The sequence below is a fragment of the Acinonyx jubatus genome, chromosome B3, assembly GCF_027475565.1.
Source record: "Acinonyx jubatus isolate Ajub_Pintada_27869175 chromosome B3, VMU_Ajub_asm_v1.0, whole genome shotgun sequence".
NCBI classification, from domain to species: domain Eukaryota; kingdom Metazoa; phylum Chordata; class Mammalia; order Carnivora; family Felidae; genus Acinonyx; species Acinonyx jubatus.
This window is the reverse complement of record NC_069386.1, coordinates 29,414,107-29,438,590: the sequence shown is the minus strand read 5'-3', so window position 1 is coordinate 29,438,590 and position 24,484 is coordinate 29,414,107. Positions and strand designations below refer to the sequence as shown.

General features: G+C 38.2%; 1 protein-coding gene and 1 pseudogene across 10 annotated transcripts in view; one reads left to right on the top strand and one right to left on the bottom strand.

The window, feature by feature from the left end:
* Positions 1-24,484, top strand: part of PEAK1 (pseudopodium enriched atypical kinase 1) — a 310,300-nt gene that overhangs the window by 234,702 nt on the left and 51,114 nt on the right. For all 10 annotated transcript variants that reach the window (XM_027067830.2, XM_053223700.1, XM_027067828.2 and 7 more), the window contains one exon: positions 20,036-20,229. In XM_027067830.2, the coding sequence (XP_026923631.1) occupies positions 20,036-20,229 (194 nt within the window). The remainder of the gene's footprint in view (positions 1-20,035; positions 20,230-24,484) is intronic.
* On the bottom strand, positions 8,359-10,656 carry LOC106979406 (60 kDa heat shock protein, mitochondrial-like; annotated as a pseudogene).

Here is a 24,484-nt window from a genome sequence, read left to right as displayed (position 1 = left end):
TCAAGATCCACATATGATTGAAAACATGGTATCTGTCCTTCTCTGACTTATTTCACTCAGCATAATGCCTTCTAGTTCCATCCACATTGCTGCAAATGACATTAAACATTTTATTTTTAAGTAATCTCTACACCCAATATGCAGCTCGAACCCACAACCGCATGATCAAGAGTCACATGCTTTACCGACTAAGCCAGCCAGGCACCCCAGTACTTTTTACTTTTAAACAAAGATATGCCCCGAGTATTCTTTCATCTGATTCTAAGTCTGCCTCCCTGTTGACTTACAGTAAGCCTTTTCTACCAGGCCTGGCATATTCTTTGGCAAAGACAGCAAAGTCTTATGATAGGGCAGATCCTCTTACCAGCTTTTTTATTAGAAAAGTATAAATAAAAATGAAGTGAATACGTAATGCCTTCACTTTTTCGAGCAAAATGTTAGCAAGTTTATATGTTTATCTGTATACTCTTTACAAAAATAAGCTTTTTACATAACCCCCAAATAGTTGTCAAAATGCTAGCAAGTTCCTGTTTTCCTTAAGTCCATATAATAACAAAGCAAGCAGAATAGTAGTAATATATTCCTGGAAAGAGTAGTCTTGTCATAGGTAGTTGAAAGTGGATGATAGAATATTGTACTCCAATAGTAATAAAACACATGTATTACAGGTTACTGTTTTATTTAGGAAAAAAGCAATTTAAGTAGCACATGGTTGGAGTTACTTATGTCAGATAGTTCTTGCAGATCGATAAATGGCTTCACTCTTCATTGAGTATGGCTGTGGTGTGTTTATCTGCCTCCTGGAAGAGAGAGCCAAGGACTGATTTGGCGTCTCTTCTGTGAAATGAGATTCTCTGCTTTGGCTCCATGCCACCGTATGTGGGCTTGAGGGCAGCCCAGGCCCTGTGGCATGGCAGACCCCTTACTATACAGCTTATATTTTCACAGATGTTGTAATGAGCTGGTCATATTTTCCAAATTTTATCAGTTCTTAGTAAGTAACATCCCTGAATCCAAACGATGCAGTTGGTGTGCCCCATTGGTTTCAAATGTAACCATGCACCACAATAACTTGAGGGCTGTTAAAACAGAGATTGCTGGGCCCCACGCCCACAGTTTCTGATGCAGTAGGTCTGGGGTGGTGTGGGTCCTGATAATTTGCACTTCTCACAAGTTCCCCGGTGGTGGTGGTGCTGCTGCTGCTGCTGCTCCTGCTGCTGCTCCTGGGGCTACACTTTGAGAGCCACTGACCTCACCGCCATCCTAAATCTAAAGATATGTGCTGCAGTCTAAGTAAAGCATGTGTGAGGTATTAAGATTTTCTTAGAGGCACCCTGGAATTTTCACATTTCATAATGGCTCAGATTGAGCAGAAAAAGAGGTTTTAAGTAGTGCTTTTTTTTTTATTGTTTGGAAAGTTTTAAAGATACATCATTTGCTTTTTCAATAATTACTTAATTGGGTACACCATTGGTATTTACTTAAAGCAACTTTGAAAGGGAAAAACATGACTGTCAAATGTCAGCATTTGTGTTTCCAGCTTGATGGTGGTGGTAATCATTAAATTACCATCCCGCTGTTGGAAGAAATGAAAATTCAAGTTTTTCTATAAGTAATGAAGATACCAAATCCAAACTGTAAGAAATGAAAAATACTTGACTTCAGGCCAAACCCTAAAAGATAAGGGACTTTGTAGAGCCTTTATTATGGGATTGTTACTAAATTTATTTATTTGACTGTTCAGGTGACATAAATTGAGTATCTTCAGTATGCTGTGTATGTGCCATAGGGACAAATAGGGAAAAGATGATCACACTGCTGAAATAACAGGCTTGGGTTTGACTTCACTTTAGCTATTTGTCTGGTTCTTCAGTGTACAGTGACTATAATGATACCTGTCACACACAGTTAAATTGAGGATATAATAGGAAAACACATAAAAGATTTTGCACAGGGTCTGACACACATTGGGTGCTTTAAGATGTTAGTAGCCCCTCTGCCTTCGATATAATAAATGCTAAAACAATGTATGTGTGTAGCGACACAGAAGCATAAAAGACAGTGATTAGATCAGCTTAGAAGAGACTTCTCTCAGAAAGGAAATACACACCAGGTCTTAAAAGACAGATAGGATTTTTCCCACTGCTTGGGAAAGACATTGTAGGCAAAAGGAACAATATATGCAGAGCCGCAGAGAAGATGATGATGGCAAGCAGAATCAAGACAGGTGGCTGGGGTGTCTGGATGGCCCAGTCGGTTAAGCATCCGACTTCAGCTCAGGTCATGATCTCATGGTTCTTGCATTCAAGCCCTGCATCAGGCTCTGTACTGACAGCCCGGAGCCTGGAGGCTGCTTCAGATTCTGTGTCTCCCTCTCTCACTGCCCCTCCCCCACTCGTGCTCTGTCTCTCTCTTTCAAAAATAAACAAACATTTAAAAAGTTTAAAAAAAAAAAAAGACAGGTGGCTGGAAAAGGATGACGAAGAGACCAGTGGTTCTTCAAATGTGGTCAAAGCAAGGTCAAATGGTGATCACGCACAAGTCACCACTTTCATAAGACATTATTCTTTTCACTACGTTGACATTTGCACTGGTGGCACAAAAACAATGGTATGTAAAACTACTTACACCTTAACAGAAATCAAAGCCATCACATAATATTGTCCAAATAGTTAAAAAAAAAAAAGTTTCACTTAAACATGTCCTTGATGAAGTAGTTTTATTAAATCTCAGCCCTTGAGGCTATGTCTGTTAAACTCCGTATGATGAAATGGGAAGTATACATGAAGTGCTTCTGCTGCACACCAAAATGTGATGGCTACCTCAAGGAAGCACACTTGGGAAATAGTTTGAGTTTCAAGATTTGGGTTACAAAGCTGAACAACCCCCCCCCCCCCATTTTCATGGACTGCCTTGAAAGAACAAGTGGCTGATCCCCTGTGGCTGGCTATTCAGACTTGAGTGTTTGGCAGATATTTTCTCAAGAATGAGCATAGCCTATTACTTAAAGGAAAACAATGGACAGTATTTGTTGTCAATGATAAAATTCAGGCTTTCAAATAAAAGTAAGAATTTTTGAAAACTTGTATCTGCCACCATGACCTTGACAGCTTCCTGATACTTAAGAGATTTTTCTGATGAGATTGGTGGTGGTGGTGGTATTTGCATACAAAGGTTTTTTAATATCACATGATGAAATGTGCCAACATTTGGAAGATCTGCATAACCCAGTGAACTGGCAATTTCCAAATGACCTAATGCATGATATTACAAAATTACGCATACGTTGAAACTGCAAATTGGACCAATAGATTTTTATGTAACTGAGTCCAAAAGGTTTATTATTAATGGTTTCAGATTTCACATTGCAAGTAACTTTTAAGGGACTTCTACTTACCAAGTTCTGGTATAGTACCAAGAAGAATATTCATAATTATCTAAAAGTCTACTGATACACTCCTCCCTTTCCCACCCATATATCTGGATGAGATCAAATTTGTTTCATTACAGTTGACTCTTGAACAACACAGGTTTGAATTGCACAGGTCTACTTATGTGTGGATTTTTCTTAAATAACATACAGTACTGTAAATGTATTTTCTCTTATGATTTTAATACCATTTTCTTTTCTCTAGCTTACTTTAAGAACACATTATATAATAATATATGACATACAAAATATGTGTTAATTGACTATGTTATGAGTAAGGCTTCTGCTCAATAGTAGGCTATTAGTAGTAAGTTTTGGGGGAGTCAAAAGTTATACACAGATTTTTGACTGTACAAGGGACAGTGCCCCTAGCCCCCACATTGTTCAAGGGTTTTAAAAGGTTTTTAAATTTTTTTAAATTATTTTTAAAGGGTTTATTATTTTAAATGAACTAGTAACTATTTTTAAATTTTCTCAATTTTAATTTCTCATATAATATCAATAGCTACAATTCACATAAGCAAGAGCCCTTGCACTTCTCAATAATTTTTAAGTGTAAAGGAATCCCAAGAACAAAAAACTGGAGAAGTGCTGAGACAAACTGTGAAGAGGCTTGGATGATATGTTGAAATATTTGGCCCTTATCTTGTAGGTTTTGTAGCAGAAACAGGTTTTATGGGGGGAAGTATGTGACTTTTTAATTTTTTTATTTTTTATTCTTTTAAAGATTTATTTCTTAAGTAACCTCTACATCCAGTGTGGGGCTTGAATTTACAACCCTGAGATCAAGAGTCACATGTTCCACCGACTGAGCCAGCCAGGTGCCCCAATATTTTTTAATTTTAATAAATTTTTTTGTGGCAGTGTCATTGAAAATGGACTGGAAAATGGAAATACTGATGACAAGGATACTAGTCAAATTTGGGCTCCTGTGGAATATATCCACAGGCATCATTTCTATCTGGCTAAGTCTGGATCATGAGGAGTTAATTTAATGGTTATTCTAGTCTGTGATCGGGTGGGAATTCCTCCACTATCATTTTTACGCACACTAGCCTACCTGCCATCTCTGCAGCTCTTTGGGTGTCCATAGCATGGGGAGTAATACTGCATAGGAAGAAAAATGTAAGCACTGGAGTCAGATTCAGATTTGAATTCTATGTATACCACTGGTAGGTGTGTGACTTTTGACTTAACCTCTCTAAGCTAAGGCTTTCCAACCTGTACAGTAGTGATACTAATACCTACCTGACAGAGCTATTATGAGGACTAAATGGATACCTATAAAGCATCTAGCACAGTATCTAGGAATAGGGTTGGCCTCTTTACAAATTCTGTTTAGGGCACCATAATTTAAGATGATCCTTGCTGAATGTCTTGCCTCTGCAGTCTGTTTTTAGAACAGCCAAGTGTTCTTTCTTAAACATAAATCCAGTCATAAGCCCAAACTGCAGAAAGCCCTGTATATGTGACCTTTGTCTACTTGTTTAATTTTACTTACTCTCTTGCTCATGAACCCCAGTTATTCTGGCTTCCTTTCTTTCTGAGGGCCTTGTTGATAATGTTGACCGTGAAGTGAATACTACAGGATTACCTTTTAAGGGATACCATCTTAAAATGGGTCCTTTTATTTATTTCCATTTTATTTTAAAGTTTTTGTGAAAGAAAATTTTAAACATATACAAAAGTAGATAAATTAGTAAAATGAACTACCATTTACCCCAAACCCACATTTCCAACAATTACCAATTTATGGCCAATCTTGTTTCATCTATAACCTTTTCTTCTTCCCCACATTATTTTGAAGCAAATCCCAGACATTGCATTTGTAAATGTTTCAGTATGTATCACTAAAAGTTAAAATCCTTTCTTTCCCTTCCTTCCTTCCTTCCTTCCTTCCTTCCTTCCTTCCTTCCTTCCTTCCTTCCTTCCTTTGCTTTCTTCTTTCCTTTTCCATCCTGACCATATACCAGAAAGGATTCTGTAAACTTTAATGGCTAACTCCTGGCTAAATGGCATCTGGTATCCAGATTTTAAATACTGGGTATATTCTGATAACTCCATCCCTGACCTACCCCATGATTCACATGCTTATCCACTTGATATCTCCACTTGAACATCAAATGGACCTCTCAAATGAGGCATGTCCAAAACAGAATTCTTGATTTTTCCCTCCAAATCTATTCCATCCCAAGTCTTCCCTTCTTGGTAAATGATCCCACCATCCATCCAATTGCTTATTCCAAAAAGTAGGGGTCATCCTTGATCCTTCTCTTCCCCACACCCCCTACATAGAAAATATCGGCAAGTCTTGTTAACTCATCCTCTAGAATAATACATCCCAAATCTGTTTACTTCTTTCCATCTCTGCTTCTACCACTGTGGTCCAAACCACCATCATCTCACCTGATTTACTAAAGTATTTTCCTAATTTATTTCCCTGCTTTAATCTCTTGCCTTTTCTAATCTAGTCTCTCTAGTATAGCTAAGTAGCCAAGTACTCTTTTTCAAATCAAATCGCATAGTGTCAACACAGTGAAGAAAGTCCCTACATAATATGACCTCTGCCTACTGTCTACCTATTTAACCTATCTCCTATTCATCCCCTTGTTCACAAACTTCTCACAATAGTTTTCTTTCTGTTCTTCATACGTGCCAAACATAACCCCTTTTTTAATCAGCTACTCACTCTCTTTGGCATGCTTTCTTCAGATTTTTGTATGGCAAACTCCTTGTCATTCAGCTCTCAATTTAAGTGTCACTTCCCCAGGAAAATTTTAACTGACTTCCCCATCTTAAGAAACTTCCCCTACCTTCAGTCACTCCCCATTACATCATCCTTTTTTATCTTTGATTTATTCACGTGTTTATCACTTTTCCCCCCCACTATTCTGTCTTCGTTTTACTCCTCCCTTCTGGATTCAGTTTCTGTTTAGTAGTCTTTTCAGTAAACTGTGTGGTAAATTCTAAAATCATCTTGATTTCATAATTGGTAGGCAGTATCTTTTGCCAATCACATGTCCTTAAAAATTTAGTTGAAAACATTTTTTCTAATCAGTTACAAAAACTTAGTGCCTAAGAAAATAACTGTAATTCACCCAAAATAACTTTAATACTTCCAGACAAAGTTAAGGATCTCATTTGCCCACTGAAGGGTCTCTTTTGGCTAACCTTTCCAGCTTCACCAGCCCTGAACATCCTGTTCCTAATTAGCAAAACCCCCCAGTGTATCATGTAAGTCTGGTTTCTCTGAGACTCCCAGAAACATCTCAGGAATTCAACTGTGCCTCACACTGCTGGGATTCTGTCCAAACCTCTGCCAACTTCTGTTTTGGACAGGGAGATAAGGTTTGGCACACCTTTGCTGCCTTAGGAATGCCATTCATCTGTATAAGCCTTCCTCTGTCCTTCCAAGATCTTTTTTTATCTTCTTAGAACCCATAGAACTAAGCTATATTCCTTAGTAATCCAGGAGTCGATTCTAGGAACCTTCTAATCCACTCCAGGGTTCAAGGATATATAGAAGAAGTTGGAGAACTATGGCCTATAGGCCAAATCCAACCTGTCACCCCTTTCTGTAAATCAAGTTTTATTGGAAAACAGCCACACTCATCCATTTGCATGTTGTCTATGGCTACTTTTGCACTATAACAGCAGCCTTAGGTGCAACAGACACCATGTGGCCTGTAAAGCCTAAACTATTTACTATCTGACTCTTCACAGAAAAAGTTGACTGAGCCTCTGAACTAAGCTATAATAAATACCTGATTTGTCTGTGGTTTTCAGGCATACTAGTGGCCTATGTCCATTCTAGCCAAACACTATACAGGTTTGCTACTCACTAAAGTACCCAAAGTCTGGGCCTCTTTATAGACATATGTGTATGCACATATAGTATGGAAAAAGAAAGTCTGAGCACTTTTCAGAATGGGGTAGAATGTAACGTCCTTCTCTTTCTGTAAAGTTAGAAGCTTAAGGTTTTTTTTTAATGCTTATGCTCCAGTTATATCTTAATTTGCATTATCTCTATTCTTTGCTAAGAGAACCCTATCAAAGTCATCTTTTCATGCTTAGGACCAGAATGGACTCTGAAAATCAAATTCCTGCTTCTCATAAAGAAAAAAAAAAAATTGGAGAGAGAAGCTGAAAATAGCTGCTTGCTCTCCTGATCATATATTCTTTGCTCTAAAGAAACTTCTGGACTATAAGCATTTATAAAGATCACATCTACATTTGCTGACATACGGTTCTTAAAGTTAGATGAGTTCATAAAGTCCTTACTATTGAACTTTTAAGTAATCCTTTTAGAGAAAACTGATATCTCACTTTATCCTAATCACAGAATGATGCAGAATAGTTGTGTTTATGTGCACCATGATAGGGTGGTTTTCAGACAGCTTTACATTCCTTTCCTTCTGGAAGGTGATAAAACTCCAGAGAAGTAAGCCGCCTTGCTTAGAGTTTCATAATGAATATATTCCCAAGTAAAGAATCCAGCTGAGACTTCCCTCACTTACTGGGTCAGTTTTGTTTCCTTGTTCGCCTAATGAATCCAAAGTTAAATACCAATATCTTATTATATAATTTTTTTGTTTTATTTTTTGTTTTTTTTCTGATACAATTTATTTCAAGTTGGCTAACATACAGTGTATACAATGTGCTCTTGGTTTTGGGGATAGATTTCTGTGATTCATCGCTTACATACAACACCCAGTGCTCATCCCAACAAGTGCCCTTCTCAATGCCCATCACCCATTTTCCCCTCTCCCCCGCCCCCTCATCAACCCTCAGTTTGTTCTCTGTGTGTAAGAGTCTCTTATGGTTTGCCTCCCTCTCTGTTTGAAACTATTTTTTCCCCTTCCCTTCCTCCATGGTCTTCTGTTAAGTTTCTCAAGTGCCACATATGAGTGAAAACATGATATCTGTCTTTCTCTGACTAACTTATTTCACTTAGCATAATACCCTCCAGTTCCATCCACATTGCTGCAGATGGCATGATTTTATTCTTTTTCATTGCCAAGTAGTAGTCCATTGTATATATAAACCACATGTACTATATAATTCTTTTTTTTTAACTTTAAACAAATTTTTATTACACAAAGGTTGTCACATAATTGGACATTTCTCTACTTTGTACACAATTAGTCTTACTCTCCACAGAAAGGCTCCTTCTTTTCATCTGGTAATGGCAAACACTAAACTCCTGATTTTAACAGAATAGTAGTAAAAATGCCTCAGTGATTTAAGTTGAAAGCAGTACATTGGTACATGGCTCTTGCATTCAGTTATCAGGAATGTACAAATGTCTTTTCAAAAATACAAAATAAATTATCTGTAGGCATGGACAATGACAGCAGTAAACCATTATATGTTGTCAACTGAAACCAGTAATTGATGGTTATAGTGATTTTCTTAGCCATCAGCCAGCCTTTTCTTCAGTCGTTTCCTTCAGCTGACTTGTCTGAAGTTATTGTTGAGGAGCACTGCCTTGAGCTTCCTCTCACAGTTCATTAATAATGGTAAAGCACTATTCTAGGAATTAGAACATGCCATCTCCCATACCACCTCCCATTCCACCTATTCCGCCCATTCCAGTGTCCTTCTCTTCCTTAGGAATTTCGGTGACTACAACTTCTGTTGTAGTTAACAGAGAGGCCACTCCAGCAGCATCCGATAAAGCAGTTCTTACAATCTTAGTTGGATCAATGATTCCCTTTTCTACCGTATTCACAAAATCTCCAAGCATAGCATTATAACCAACTTCTGAGGAACTCTGCATAATTTTCTCAACTATCAATGATCCTTCAACACCTGCATTCTTAGCAATGGTCATTGCAGGAATTTTGAGGGTTCTCTTAATGATTTCTATACCAATTTTTTGATTCATTAGCTGGTGTTATTGAATCCAAGGCTGGAATGCACCAAAGCAGGGCACAAGCCCCTCCCAGAACAATGCCTTCTTCAACAGCAGCTCTGGTAGCATTGAGGGTATCTGTAACTTTGTCTTTCTTTTCATTCACTTCAACATCACTTGTGCCACCAACCTTCAGCACAGCTACTCCCTCTGAGAGTTTTGCCAGATGTTCATTCAGCCTTTCCTTTTCATATTCACTAGTTGTGATATCTATTCAATGATTTCTTGGATACAGTTTGAGCCTTGTCACCTTTTCCTTTTAAGAGCATGGCATCATCTTTGGTCACAATGACCTCTCCAACTTTTCCTAAGTCATGAGGCTGAACATCTTCAAGATTTAGAGTCAACCCTTCTCCAAACACAGCACCACCAGTAGCAATAGCCATATCTTTAAGCTGATTCTTTCTATTGTCAACAAAACCTGGAACTTTGACAGCTACAACCTGAAGACCAACTTTTAGCCTATTCAAAACAAGTATACTCAATGCTTCTCCATCAACATCTTCAGCAATTATGAAGGGTTTATGGTGAGCATTGGCAATTTCAAGAGCAGGTACGATGGTTGGACACTAGAAATTTTCTTTTCACTCAACAGAACACAAGCATCTTGGAATTCACATTCCTGCCCTTTTGATGTATTAGTAAAGTATGGAGAAATATAACCTTGATCAAACTTCATGCCTTCAATAATTTCTAATTCATCATTTAGTGTTTTTCCATCCTTTACTGTGATGACACCCTGTCTTCCAACCTTTTTCATTGCATCAGAAATGATGTTGCCAATTTCTTTGTCTCCATTTGCAGAAATGGTAGCAACCTGAGCAGTTTCTTCAGGGGTTGTCACAGGTTTAGACTGCTTCTTAAGTTCAGCAATTACAGCGTCAACAGCTAACATCACACCTCTCCTGATTTCCACTGGATTAGCACCTTTGCTAATCTTCTCAAAGCTTTCCTTGGCAATAGAGCGTGCCAGGACAGTAGCAGTAGTGGTGCCATCTTCAGCCTCTTCATTTGTGTTATTGGCAATGTCTTGAACAAGTTTAGCACCAATATTTTCATATTTATCTTTTAAGTCAATTGGCCTTGCAACAGTCACACCATCTGTTGTTACTTTGGGACTGCCCCAACTCTTTTCAGTAATCACTGTTCTTCCCTTTGGCCCCATAGTAACAGCTACAGCATCACCTTGAAGCGTTAAGGCTCAGGCATCTGCACCAAATTTTACATCTTTGGTATAAGCCTGAGTGAGATGAGGAGCCAGTGCCCTGGACACTGGTCTAATTTGGCAAAGGACTGTGGGTAATCAAAGCATTTCTGCAGGGCAGCGGCAGGGCGCTGAGGCAGGCCATCGGAGGCAAGGAAGGGGCACTATATAATTCTTAAAACACTTTCACTCACATTATCTCATTTGTCCCAACATCTATGACAGTGCATGCTTCTTCCTATTTTATAAGACAGAGAAACAGAGGCTCAGTGACATTCCCAGGGCCACTCTGCAAGCAGGTAGCAGAGCCAGACTCTGACTTTAGAGATGTTTGACCCCTAGGTGATTTTTGTTGCACTCTTGGTGGTGGTTGTTGAGTCTGTTGGTGTCTGCCATGTCTTTTATAAAGCCAGCCTGAGTGCAAGAAGGTAAGTCTGTGACCAGTAAGGGATGTGTACTGATTCACTGAGCTGTCAAGCAGTCTTAAAGTACTCAACATTGGCACAGTTGAACATAGTTGTTCACTCTCTTAAAAGCACTTTATTTGAATTTCCTAATTAATACACACTCCTATAAATGTCACCACAGTCATTTTTTAGATGAATAATGGGAGACAGGGACCGAGAAGCAGTGGTACAGAGCTGAAATGAAATTTGAGTTTCTAATTTCCAGGCCTGTATTCAGACCTCTAAGCCACAGTTTGAGCCAGTGATTATTTAACATAATTGTAGTAGGTATTGATTAGAGTCATCAGGTAATAATATTTAAAAGTTTAATTCCAGGACAGGCAGTTTGTCCTCATATGGTGCTTCTATAATGGTGATTTGTTAATAGCAGGGAGAAAGGCTTGCCTGAAAAAAACAACACAATGACAGCAGTGCACGCTGATAGCTCCCATCCCCACTCCTAGTTCTTATGTGGGGATATAGACTCAGGAATCAGTCGTTGGCCTTTCTGTGCTGCTGGCACATGGATGTAGCTCCACTCTGCATCAGGGAGATGTCCTGTTCCACACTAGAACCTGTAGAGGATCCTAGTAATACTCTTCTCCAGTGCCTTGCTGTCCAGATCCCATGTGATTTGACTTATTCAGCACCTGTTTACTGAGTGTTTGCTATAATCTCTGTCCCTTTATATTAATCTGCTCAGGCTACCTTAAAATACCACAGACTGGCCAGCTTACTTACAAGTATACAATCTTATCTGACAGGGCCCTACCCTTATCACCTCATTTAATCTAATTATTTCCTTGGAGGCCCCATCTCCAATATAGTCACACTGGGGTTTAGGGGCTTCCACATATGAATTTGGGGGGAACACAAACGTTCATCCAGAACACCTGTTATGGGTGTTCAGAGAAGGAAGAGTCCCTGCAGACACAAAGATGTTGTGAGCAGTGTGAGACCTGAGTAGTCTTTAGTGACTGGCTGGGTTTGAAATATATGGAAAGAAAAAGGGAGGGAACTCTAGGAAGGGAAAGTAGGTTCAGCAAAGATGGAGAATGTGATATCCAAGGGACAAGGAATTATGATGTAGAAATACGTTGGTTTGTGTGAATCTGAAGGATTGTGTATTAGAAAATTTGAAATAAAGAGGCTCTTAAATACTGAAAACAAACTGAGGGTTGATGGGGGGTGGGGGAGAAGAGAAAGTGGGTGATGGGCATTAAGGAGGGCACCTGTTGAGATGAGCACTGGGTATTGTATGGAAACCAATTTGACTATAAATTATATCTAATATAAAAATTTTTTTAAAAAAAAAGAAAATTTGAGATAAGGATGGAAACATACATTGCAGCCTCATTGTGAAAGGCCTTGAAGGCCTGCAGGTAGTCCAGACATGACCCTGATGGGTCACAAGGATGTAGAACAGAGGATCAGTGGAACAAAATAGAGATTTTAGGTGAGCATTTTGTGCTCACCTCTGTCCTCTTTTGATACAAGGAACTGAGGTAGTGCTGCATGTTGGGAGACTTGACCTATTACTGATTCTTACTTTCAGAGGAGACTTTATCCAGCCAGGGCTTCAAGTAAGAACCATAAATATCATACTAGGCCAAATCCCTGTTTTCTAACATTTTGTGAGTTTGTATAATTGTATTCCAAGAATAAATCTCAGAGGGTAAGGATTGGTTCCAAAATACCCCCTCCCTTTTTTTTTTTTTTTTTAAAGAGCCCATTATGAATCTCTCATCTGTGACTACTTAAATTATTTTATTTCCCCTTTCTACTATATCACTTCTGAGCAGTGATGCTCCTGACTTAAAATTTTCTTACTCACTTTTTGCACATTGTTTCTTTTATACTTATTGCCCTGGTCTCTCTGGTGGCGAGGGAGGCTATAAAATAGTTTCTCAGAGTGTGGGCCTAGGACCAACTGTGTTAGAATCTCCTAGAGCAATTATATAAATGCAGATTCCCAGGCTATACCCCAGAGCTATTAAATCATTCCCTAGAGGTGGGAGCCACAAATCTGCATCTTTAGCAAGTTCCCAAGGTAATTCTTAGACACATTAAAGTCTGGTAACAATTGGTATAGTATTTTAGAACACTGACCTTGAAGTCACTCAGACCTGAATTTCAATCCTGCTTTTACCACTTATTAGCTCTGTCATCTTGGACAAGTTACTTGAGCTCTGATTCTAGTTACCTCATCTATAAACTGAGAAGCAGAATAGTGTCTCTGTTTAGAGCACAGACCCTAGAGTTGAACTGCTGGGCTTTAATCTCAACTCTATCGGTTAGCAGCTGTGTTATCTGAGGCAAATGACTTAACCTGTCTGGACTATAATTTCTTCATTTGTAAAACAGATAATAATATGTCTAGTGCATTGTTGTGAGACTTAAAATAATTTATGTAGAAGGTTAGAAGGGGGATGGTTTTTGCCTCACTCCTCCCTGCCCCAGGCATTGACAATGTCTGCAGACTATTTGGTCATGTGACTAGGGAAGGAGGGAGTGGTTCCACCATGTGAGTAGAGGCTAGAGATGCTAGTGTGATCCTACTATGTACAGGACATCCCTCCACTACAAAGTATTATCTGGTCCAAAATGTCAGTAGTGCCACTTTAGAGAAACATGACTTAGAACAGGCACATAATAAGTACTATATAAGTTTTGGCTACTATTATGATTCCCTTGTTGTAGGAATAGCAAGCCTTACTTGGAGTGTTATTGTTAGAAGACAGATATAGATATAGATGTATAGATTTTTTTTTTTTGAGAGAGAGAGAGAGAGAGAGAGAGAAACACAACAGGGGAGGGGGCCAGAGGGAGCAAGAAGGAGAATCTTAAGTAGGCTCCACACCCAGCATGGAGCTTGACACAGGACTTAATGTCGCTATATGAGATCATGACCTGAGCCAAAATCAAGAGTTGGTCACTTAACCAACTGAGCTACCCAGACGGCCCAGGAAATATATATTTAAGTACAGTACCAAGAACTCAACAAATGCAGAGGCGATGGTGGTGATGTATGTATAAACACAGTCTTTCTTTACCAAAGCAGCTCCTCTTTAAAGACATCCTTTTGCAGGGCACCTAGGTTGGCTCAGTCGGTTAAGTGTCCAACTCTTGGTTTTGGCCCAGGGCATGATCTCACAGTTTCATGAATTCAAGCCCCACATCCAGCTCCGCACTGACAGCATGGAGCCTGCTTGGGATTCTCTCTCTCTGCCCCTCGCCTGGTCACACTCTTTCTCAAAATAAAAATAAATAAAAATCCTTTTGCAATGTAAATACTTCGTTTAGAATTTTTCAAAAGTAGAGCAATAATAGCTGTATTCTTTTTAAAACACTCTACTTCATCTTCATAAGCATTTATTGTTGAGTCTTTACAGTATATCAAGCTTGCCTTATGGTGCCCGTGTGGTGGATGTCAGAGTAGGAGAGTATCCAGTTCAGATCCTGACTCTACTACCGAAGTTTCCTTATAATCTTGGGCAGGTCACTTCACTGCTCTCAATCTCAGTTCCCCCATCTGTAAAATGAAAGCAATTGCATCTGCCTCCTGAGATATTTTCGTGAATTAAATGGAAAACTGTGTGGCTTGTACAGTGTCAAGTAGGAATAGGCTCTGAGTGGTTTTGGTTCCCATGCCCTCCTTGAGCCCCCAATGTTTTTAGAGAGTTTAGTATACAAAATCATCTCCATCCTCTGACTTGAAGGGCAGATGGACAGTTGAGGGAGATAAGAGGAGGGTGGGAAAATGTGTAGTGACTTGCTTCTCCAGTGTTTCTGGGCATGGGTAAAAAGTCAAGGACCCAAAAAATGACTTCCATATCCTCCCTAGGGTAGTTCTAGTAGAAAGGCCTGCATTTTCTTTTCATATCTTGCTTTTTCAGGAAATATACATCAGTATCTCACACCATTCTTTAGAAGTGAGCCAAGGCCTAAATGGTGATACTGAGAAGCTCCTTCTATAACCCTGTTATTGAAAAAGACAGCCGCCTTTTATTGCTCTTTTCCAAGATTAATTTATCTTTTCTGTTAATTTGCACAGATAGTATTCTGACTTTGTATTTCATACAATTTTAAAACTGTAATTTTTATTGGCATTATGGAGATGACAGTGATTTACAGTGGCCTGTGTTTTTATCTACTTCACTGTCTTGCGGTCTAGTGCCTAAAGACACTTTTAATTTGCTATTCACATCTGTTTAAAAAAAGAAGTGAAACCATGCAGTATCTGAAAATTAGAGTCTATTCAAGACCTTGCACGTGGCTGCCAGTCTTCCCCATTCTAAGACCTAGCCACTTCGTTCACCAGTAAGAGTTGGTGTGTTTGACCAGACTCTCTGTTAGACATATTAGCAGGAGCTCATCAGATCTCAGTTAAAGGTTAATCTCAGTTCAGGAGAAGTTTGAAGTTTTCAGTTAAAGACCACAGAAGGCTTAGTGGAAAATTGGAGACACTAAGATAGTGATCAATGGACACAACACTTTTCTACCTGAGAATGCCAGTAATTGGAAAGTGTAGCAAAATCAAGTTGAAGACCTGAAAACTAAGATAGGATTAAGAAATGTCACATTGGCGGGGCGTACAGGGACAGAAAAATGGAGTTTGCTTCCAATAGATTGAAGGTGTGGGGTTTGATAACTTTGAACTCTCCTCGTGTGTTAGTATATATTCCATTTCTGCAAAAGTCCATCATCCCCAGCAACCCCAGAAATCAGCAGGTCTGAATCAGTTAACAAAACTATGAAATGCTATCTCTGGATATGCTTTGATTTGAATTTTAGGAATAAAAAGAGGTTTTAAAAATCACACATTTGTTTATTGGCTGTCTTGGGCAAATAGAGACAAATGTCATTGCCGAAGAGAGCTGGCAAATGGGAATTTAGAATACCATTTGCCCAAAGAGGCAGATGGTCTCTGTAGAAGCCTGATTTCGTTTATGGTCCCTTCTGAAGCTGAATGAAGGTAGTTGAATTTGAAGATAAAGTTGAACTGAAATTGTGGAAATACTTGGATACATAAAGGACTCTAATGTAGAATTTGATTTGCGTTTTAAAAAGTGCATTTAGACATTTAACAGAATTTTTACAAAAATGTGTCTTCAACGGATTTGCCAGGGAAAAAACAAGATTATTTCATTTGATGGTGTAATGATTAATCCTACCACCTGGGTAAGCCAAGTGAGCTTCCCACAGGAGATGGCTTATGCAGCTTTGAATTATGTATGAATACTGTAGACTGATGAGAACTAACCTTACCAAGGGATTCATTTGTAGAACAGACAAATCTGTAACAGTGTTACAGTTTCCTTTGAACACCTTAAGTTCATTCTCCACATTCAGAAAATGAGAATTCTTTGTGGAGATTATGATGTGATTTTTTTTGAAGTGTCAGGTCAAACATACCAAATCTCAATTACAAATTGGTCATTAATGAAAAAGTCGGTCAAAGAGTTTGAGGTACCAGCAAACTTGTGTTGTCTTCCATCATGAATGCAGAGTGGATGCTGAGGGTCCAGTAAAAGAGCAGGCTAAGTCTGGTTTGACTCAACCTGACAATTAAGGACCTAGAAGTCAACACCATAGTAATCATAGACATTCCTCATAGCACTATAGAACTAGGGATTGTTTCAACATGAATTTAAATAGTAGAAATAGAAAAGCGCTAACTTCCTCTTTGTGAGCCATATACCAGTTAACAATTCTGTTTTATAGTAATGAATATCAAATTGTACTTACCTGGAAAAAAATCTAGTTATCCTGGTCATGTTTGTTATTTCAAGATACGCTAAGATATAGTGTATTAGAAATTCTAGTAGCTTTTTTGTAATTTCATTTTGAAGATTTTTTTTACCTTCTGTCTCATGGATGAAATGGGGGAAATTTTCATTTTCTTTATTATCTCCTTCCTGATGCTGTCCTCTAGTTTGTACAGAGGATCAAGTAATCAGAACCTGAGTTCTCTGATTCCCATTTTGGTGTTTTCCCTATTATCTTAAACATTTCTCGACGAAATATTGGTGGTGAACTATTTTGTTAGGAGATAAAGTTTGTATCTAGGAAAGTGTCATTTTACTATTTGGGAGGGTTTTCTGATTTTATATCTATGAAAGAAATCAATGGTGAAAAATTATATTCCCTTATAAAATTAATATGCCTTAGATAACTTGTCAGATTTTTACTTCCTTCTTTCTTCCTAGACAATTTGTCTATTGATAAATAGTGTCTGAGTCAACCTTCTCTGATGCTGTTCTCAATTCTTTTTCATTTTTTAGTCCTAGCATGTTACCATTTCTAAGCTTGAACTCTCAAAACCTCTCCCTTTCCCATCTCTTTTACCATTTTCATCATACAAAGAGGTGTTCTTCTCTCAAGCATTAGAATGTGACATACCATTGATGCATTTTTTTAAAAAAAATCCTTCCTTTTAGACTTTGCTGTCACAGTAAATGCCAGTCTTAGCATCCATTCGCAATTCCTTGTGATTTTACTTTCATCAATTCTCTTTGTGTAGTTCTTGATAGCTGATGATTATTTTAATTGGTGGTTTAATATGCCAGTGTACTTATTTTAACATGTGCTTATGAAAACTAATCTTTATGTGGAATATAGATTGTGTTGTGCTGGTCCTCAAAGAGTTAATAAAACTAGTTTTCACTTTGCTTAGTTTCCCAGAGGTAGTTTGGCACATTTCCCAGACCAAACCCATAAGGTAAAGGTCAAGGTGCAGTGGATGATATTAAGGTGCAGAATTCGAAACTTGTATCTTGTAGTCCTCCTGAGCTCAGTTGAACCTCGGGTACATCAGAGCTTTAGAACATGATTAACAGACCAAAGAAGGCCCTGTAGAATATCCTTTAATGGGGAATTGTATGAGTGAGTACAGTGGGTGAGTCTTTTACATTTCTTACTTTTTAACATCCATATTTTGTTTTGAGAAGCCCTTAAGAGCACAGAGCTGTGTTTCATGTATGTGGGAACAGGCCCAGGGAATTCCTCACAGTTTAACAGCAGCAACTCTTGCTGTGGTTTTCACAATAGCTGAGGCTCATTGTACATAGCCCGTTCCTTGGGAGGAAAACAGACAGGTGAGTGTAGAGTTGTGGTTTCTGAACCAACCTTTACCAATCCTTTTTGATAATGGAAAAGAGAGCTTTCTGGTAACAATGAGGAGATTGGGTGAAGAAGGAGAAAAGGCAAGAGCAAGTTTGTGGAGACGAGGAGCCTAAAAACCACATTTTAGGGAATATCTTAAATTGACTCTGAGAAGAGAATGAATGTCCCTTTATATTTATTGCTCTGAAATCAGAAATGGTTTATATGAACTTTTGCCCAGTAAACATCATTTTCCTTGTCCTGCAGCATGTTGATAACTACTTAGTGATCTACATTAAGTGGTGTCCAAGAGAGTCTCAGAAATGTCACTTTCCTTTGTCTTTACTAATGAATGGAAGTAGAGGCCTCTTCTTACCTTAGTTTTATGATCCCTATTATGAGAAACTAGTTTTGTTTGCAGCCCTTCTTTTGGGTTGATGACATAGAGCAGCCCATTTAGAGGCCGCATGCTTTTACTGTGTGAGGCCTCCTTTACATGAACCACCCTACTGGCTGCTGGTAGAGTGGTGCCTTACCAGTGGTGCTTTTCCACTTTACCACTGTCCCTGAGAGTGGTACCGTAAAGGAACCATAAAGGATCCTCTAGCTCATTGCTCACTCCCAGTGTATAGAGACCTCTGGCTCTGCCAGTTTTGAAGGAGTATTTTTGAAGTTGAATATCCAGCAGACTTCAAGGCCTGTTTTCTGTTCAGACACATGCATAATTTCCATAATGAAAGATTGATAAGAAGGTACTGCTTCTTCAGATCTACTCCCTCAAATCCACAGGTGATATATGTTCTGATGACACATGATCAAACAAAGTGCCTCTTTTAAAGAACTTGTAAATATCACCATGATTCACTGCCAATTGAAAATCCAGAAATAACATGTAAACAGTATGTCGGATATTTGCCTCTTTCTCTTTGCCCACTAAAAAAAAATAATACAGGAAGAAGAGTTGGTGAGTATATGACAGTCTAAGAACACTTTCAGAAACCATTAAAAATGCTTGATTTCGAATTTATTTTGTTGGATAGCTCAGTGAGATTTCCTAACTAGGCCAGTTTTTTCTACCAACATTTAATGACCATTTCATCCCCTTGTACTTAAGAGCAACAGAATAGATAGGTCAGGTAGAATGGGAACTGGGGAAAAACTAGCTATACGCAAATGAGCAGGCGGCAGTGAAACAAGATTGGAAACACAGAGTATTATGGATATGCCACATTGTGGTATGTGGCTAATAGGGTATTTCAGATTCATTTTAATAGGTAAGATTAACTAGAATGCAGAACTTTCTTTTCCATTTGCCTTGCTGCTGCATGCATGCATGCAGGCAAAGGTTGATGCTTCTGTCCTCCTGGCAACAAGACTGTCCTGGCCTCAGTTTACCTACTAAGACATTTGCTTAACGTCCTTATTTAGTCTAATCTCAACTTGATTCCTGATCCTTTACTAAATACTTTAGTGTGTAGTAAATACTATATACTAAATAAAGTAAATATATAAAGTATTTGATACTTGCTAGAGTGTTATGTACTTTAGTATAGTAAGTATGCTAAATAGTTCACTAAGTATGTGTATATTTTGTGTCTAATTAGTGAAGCATTCAGCTTTCTCACCACTATCATCACCACCTTCTGCCTAAAAAAAAAATTTTCTCTTCTTACCTTCTTATTCTCAAGCTTCCCTCTGAGCTTACCATACCTCCTCTACCAAACTGGATTCTCAATATGTCTGGATCAAGATAAATAGAAGGATCAGCCCGCACGAAGGAGTGCTTTCTATTCAGACAAGTATTTGAGCGCTTATGACCCATTGTTATGACTCTAGGGCTAGTTATTTACATTTATGGCAAGTAAATGCCTTCTAAAAACCTAAATTTTAGCAAGACCTTTGAATGCCAGTATAACCATGGTGTGATTTTGTTTCAGTCACAAAACCCATGAAGTGACAGAGGATTTTTCTCCTCGGGATCCAAGATCTGTTGTTGTGAGGGAAGATGATGGAGGCTGTGCTTCTGTCCCAGCAGCATTGCCCCTACCTGAACTGGAAAGGGAAGAGGAAAAAGAAGATGTTTCAGATACTCTTGACATGAATCCCTGTAGTGCAACCTATAGCAACTTAGGTAAGTAAAAATGTCATATAAATAATATTTAAACCTTTCCTTTTTATGCACTATCCAAATGCTATATTTCCCTGGAGAGATGGTTTTTATTGCTGCATGGAGCAAACACTGGACACTAGAGCCATGAATTTTCTTTTTTTTTCCCTATTTTTTAAAGTTTTTATTTAAATTCCAATTAGTTAACAGTGTAATATTAGTTTCAGTTGTGCAACATAATGATTCAGCCTTTCATATAGCACCAGTGTGGAGCCAGAAATTTTAATTCACATCAGAAAAAGTCCTGGTGTTTACTAGGCACATATTGAACACCTGCTACCATGAGTCCTGTGCCATGTGCTAAGGGTGTGACATGGTCCCTGCCTTGAGGGACTCACCTGGAGGAAAAGAGATGAACTTGTTAATGATTTCAGTATTATATGATAAATTCAGTGATAGAGATACACATGGAATATCTTCTATATTACACAGGGGAGGGTGTCAAAAGATGCCTTCCTAGAGGTAATTCTTGAACTGATCTAGCTGGTTGACAGAGGGAGGAAAGAGTATTCCAACCCAAAGCAACAACAGGAGCAAAAGCATGGAGGTATGAACCAGCTTGGCGCACATGGACACCACAACCATTTAGTGGTGCTAAAATATGAACTGAAGAGTTAAATGAGATAATGCATTTCAAGCTAAAACCTTAGACTTGTTGCTCTTTGTGATAGTAACCCATCATCAAAAGGTTTTAAGCAGAAGAATAATGTGATTAAATTTGCATTTTAGAACATCTACTCTACAGGCTGCTGTGAGAGGATGGATTAGAAGTGAAGTATTTGTAGCCTAAAATCTAGTAGTTGGATACTTTGGCACGACCACATGAGAAAGGCCTCAACTAAGATAGTGGGAAGGGGAACAATAGACAGGTTTCAGAGATACTTAAGGGGCAAAATATATAAGGCTTAGTGGTTACTTCGATATGAATGATGTGAAGAATCTGTGATGAATCTATGTCTCAGATTTCTGGCTTGGGGCAAGCTGACTCAAAGAAAGAAGATCCTAATTTTTGGAAGTATTTAAGGAGAGGCTGAAGGGCCATCTCTCAGAGATGCAGTGAAGAAGAATCCTACGAAGAGGGTGGACTAAATGACCTCAAAGGTGCCTGCCAATACAAAGATGCTCAGTTTTCCAATCATCTTCACTCTTCTTCCTTGAGTACCCAGTGACTTTCGATCTATCTTCCTTCCTTGAGCATCTCATAGTTTTCCTTTCTTCTAAAAAGCAAAGCCTAGGGCTGGAGTCAGGAGAGAGGGGAATAGCATGAGTTGGACTACCACATGTGCAGCACTGGCAAGATCCTTATGGACCTCTAACCAACTCTTACACTGGTAGAAATCAGTGGCGTATAAAAGCATTCTTCTGCCTAGTTTCTCATCTTCTTTCTTTGTCTTTTTCCTTCATCAGGTTTTAGTAAGGAAGAATTCTTTTAAGATCAGCTAGTGTAGTTGGAGATAAATGAGCCCTTAAGGCAAAAAGGTTGAGGTAACACTGTAGGAGAAATGCTCTAATACGTCCTTTTGAGAAACTCATTGTAATAACGCACATGCAGTTGAAAATACATTCTGTAAGGAAAAGACTTCCATTTTAAGTTCTAGAAGACTTGTATGACTTAGGTGTTGGGGAGAATATATTAGTTTACCCAAGCAACCGTCTTAGATACCATTTTCCAGTTGGAAGAGATTTTATAGTGAAACAGCTTACTCAACTTTTCCCATTCTTTTATGTTTTATGAAGCATCTTATAAGATGAAAAATTTACTGCTTATTTCCTATAGTATACTCTCAGGCAGCATAATGTATCAGTATATCTTTCAGATGTTCTTACTGCACCAAAATTTCTTTTATGATATCGTCAGTAAAATATATACTAATTTTTACTGATCATATGGCATCTTATGGCATCTCTTTAAAAATATCCATTAGTTGGGGGCACCTCAGTGGCTCAGTTAAGTGTCTAACTTTGGCTCAGGTCATGATCTTACAGTTCATGGGTTTGAGCCCCACATCGAGCTCTGTGCTGACAGCTTGGAGCCTGGAGCCTGCTTCGAATTCTGTGTCTTCCTCTTTCTCTGCCCCTTCCCAACTTGTGCTCTGTCTCTTCCTCTCTCTCAGAAATAAATAAACATTAAAAATACACACACACACACACACACACTAGCTGGGGTGCCTGGCTGGCTCAGTTGGTAGAACATGCAGCTCTTGATCTCGGGGTTGTGAGTCTGAGACCCATGTTGGGTGTAGAGATTACTTAAAAATAAAAATTAAAAAATCTTTTAATAAAAATCCATCAGCCAACATTAATTAAAGTTACTTATTTTATCTTATTTGTCTTGTCAGTTATGTAGGTAATTAGAAAAAGCGGAGCATTCCTCATATGAGTATTTCAAGTACCTCACATATATTAACTCATTTAATCCTCTCAACAACCTTAGGAACTTAGATCCCCATTTTTCAGATGAGGAAAATGAGTCAGAGTGCCTTGCCCCAAGTCACAGAACCAATAAGGACTGCATCAGGATTGGAACTCAGTTGGTCTTAACCTCAACTATAATGGTCATAACCACTAAGTTCTTGTAAAAAACTAAAGGACTGCAGCTGTCTCCCATTTTTGTTTTTGTTTGTTTTGTTTTGTTTTTCTAAGTCATCTACTCTGAAACACAAAATTTAAGAATTTTTCAAAATATTATCATTATTTAGAATACAAAAAATACTAGATTATAGATGCCCCATCAGAAGGATAGCATTCTTTTAGCCTATTGCTTTACTTTTAAAAGTGGTAGGTGATGCTCATAAAATGTTGCCTTATTTTCCTTAAGTGTTTTAAGTGGCTATACTTGATTCCATAGCATATGACACATCACATGGTTAGTTGCTCCTTTGGGAAGGTCTGTGTGAATAAAACAACTGAGTAATAGATAGGATTGACACCATCAGTTCTACAACTCAGGGGTTTCAATTTTTTTGTTCTTATTTTTTCTCTAATGAAATAAGTATTTTAGATGGCATTTGGAACTTACCTTTTTCAATATTTTCAATAAATCATTTTCAGGAAATTTTAAACTGTCCTTTTGGGTAATTTCTTGTGATTTAATTTCTTGTGATTTATTTTTTAAAAATCTGTGTTTAAAAACTGAAAGGAAACAATACTTCTTAATGTAATCGCTTTAGAACCTTTCAAATAGTCTAGAACCAATCTAGTACTGCTTGCTTGCTTTTCTTTCTTTCATCTTCTTCTTCTTCTTTTTTTTTTTTTATATATATATGAGGCAGAGGATGGATGGACCAGTGGAAGACATTGATAGAAGAAAGTTAGGGGTTACCATTATTTTTACTGTGGAATTTATTTCTGAAAATTACATTGTAAAGTGGACCTAGGAAGCAGTGTAATATAGTAGAAAAAATCCTAAGTTTGGAAGATCAACCAGATTTTGGTTCATATGACAGCTGTGTCATTGCCCACCTGTATGATCATAGGTCAGCTATTTAACATCCCTGAGCTTCAGTTTCTTCATCTGAAATGAGAGAATAGTAACATCTGCTTTGTAGGGCTGATTGTAAAAGAACTTGGTATACAGAGGTGCTTCATAATTATAAGTTCCTTTATTTCTTCCCAAAGGTATGCTGTTGCTTTCTCCTTCAAATACATTTGATGTGTTAGCCAGAAAACATAGAATAAAGTGGAAATAGTTTAACATGTTTATTAGAAATGTTGAGTAAGTAGGAAAAAATACATAAATTCAAAAAGTTGTCAGTTGCCTACACAACTAATGACTGAAGTTGTGAATATAATACAGGATACGGGATCCAAAAGTGGCTAACAGGGACTAGAAGACAGATGACAAGTAATAGTAATATCATTATGACAGATCCAGTTCCCCCAATATCTGCTAATTATAGCAACAAAGGGATACAGTTTGGATTTGTTTTGTGGTCCCCCCACTTCTTAGATAGTTCTGAAAACTAATAAGTTAAAAGAAAAAAAAAACTCAACTAGAATAGGCTTTAATTACCCAACCTCAGAATCTCCCATTGGACCCCCACCCAAGATACAATGTCGTTACTCCGCTGTAGTGTAACAAGAGCTGTTGTGATTCAACCATTCTTTCAAAAAGCTACTAATTTATGCAAACCATACCTTAGAACCATCTTTTTTCACTTTAGAGATCATTCACTGTGGTTAATGGGTGCCTTTTTCCTTGTCTTTAACATAAAGCAAA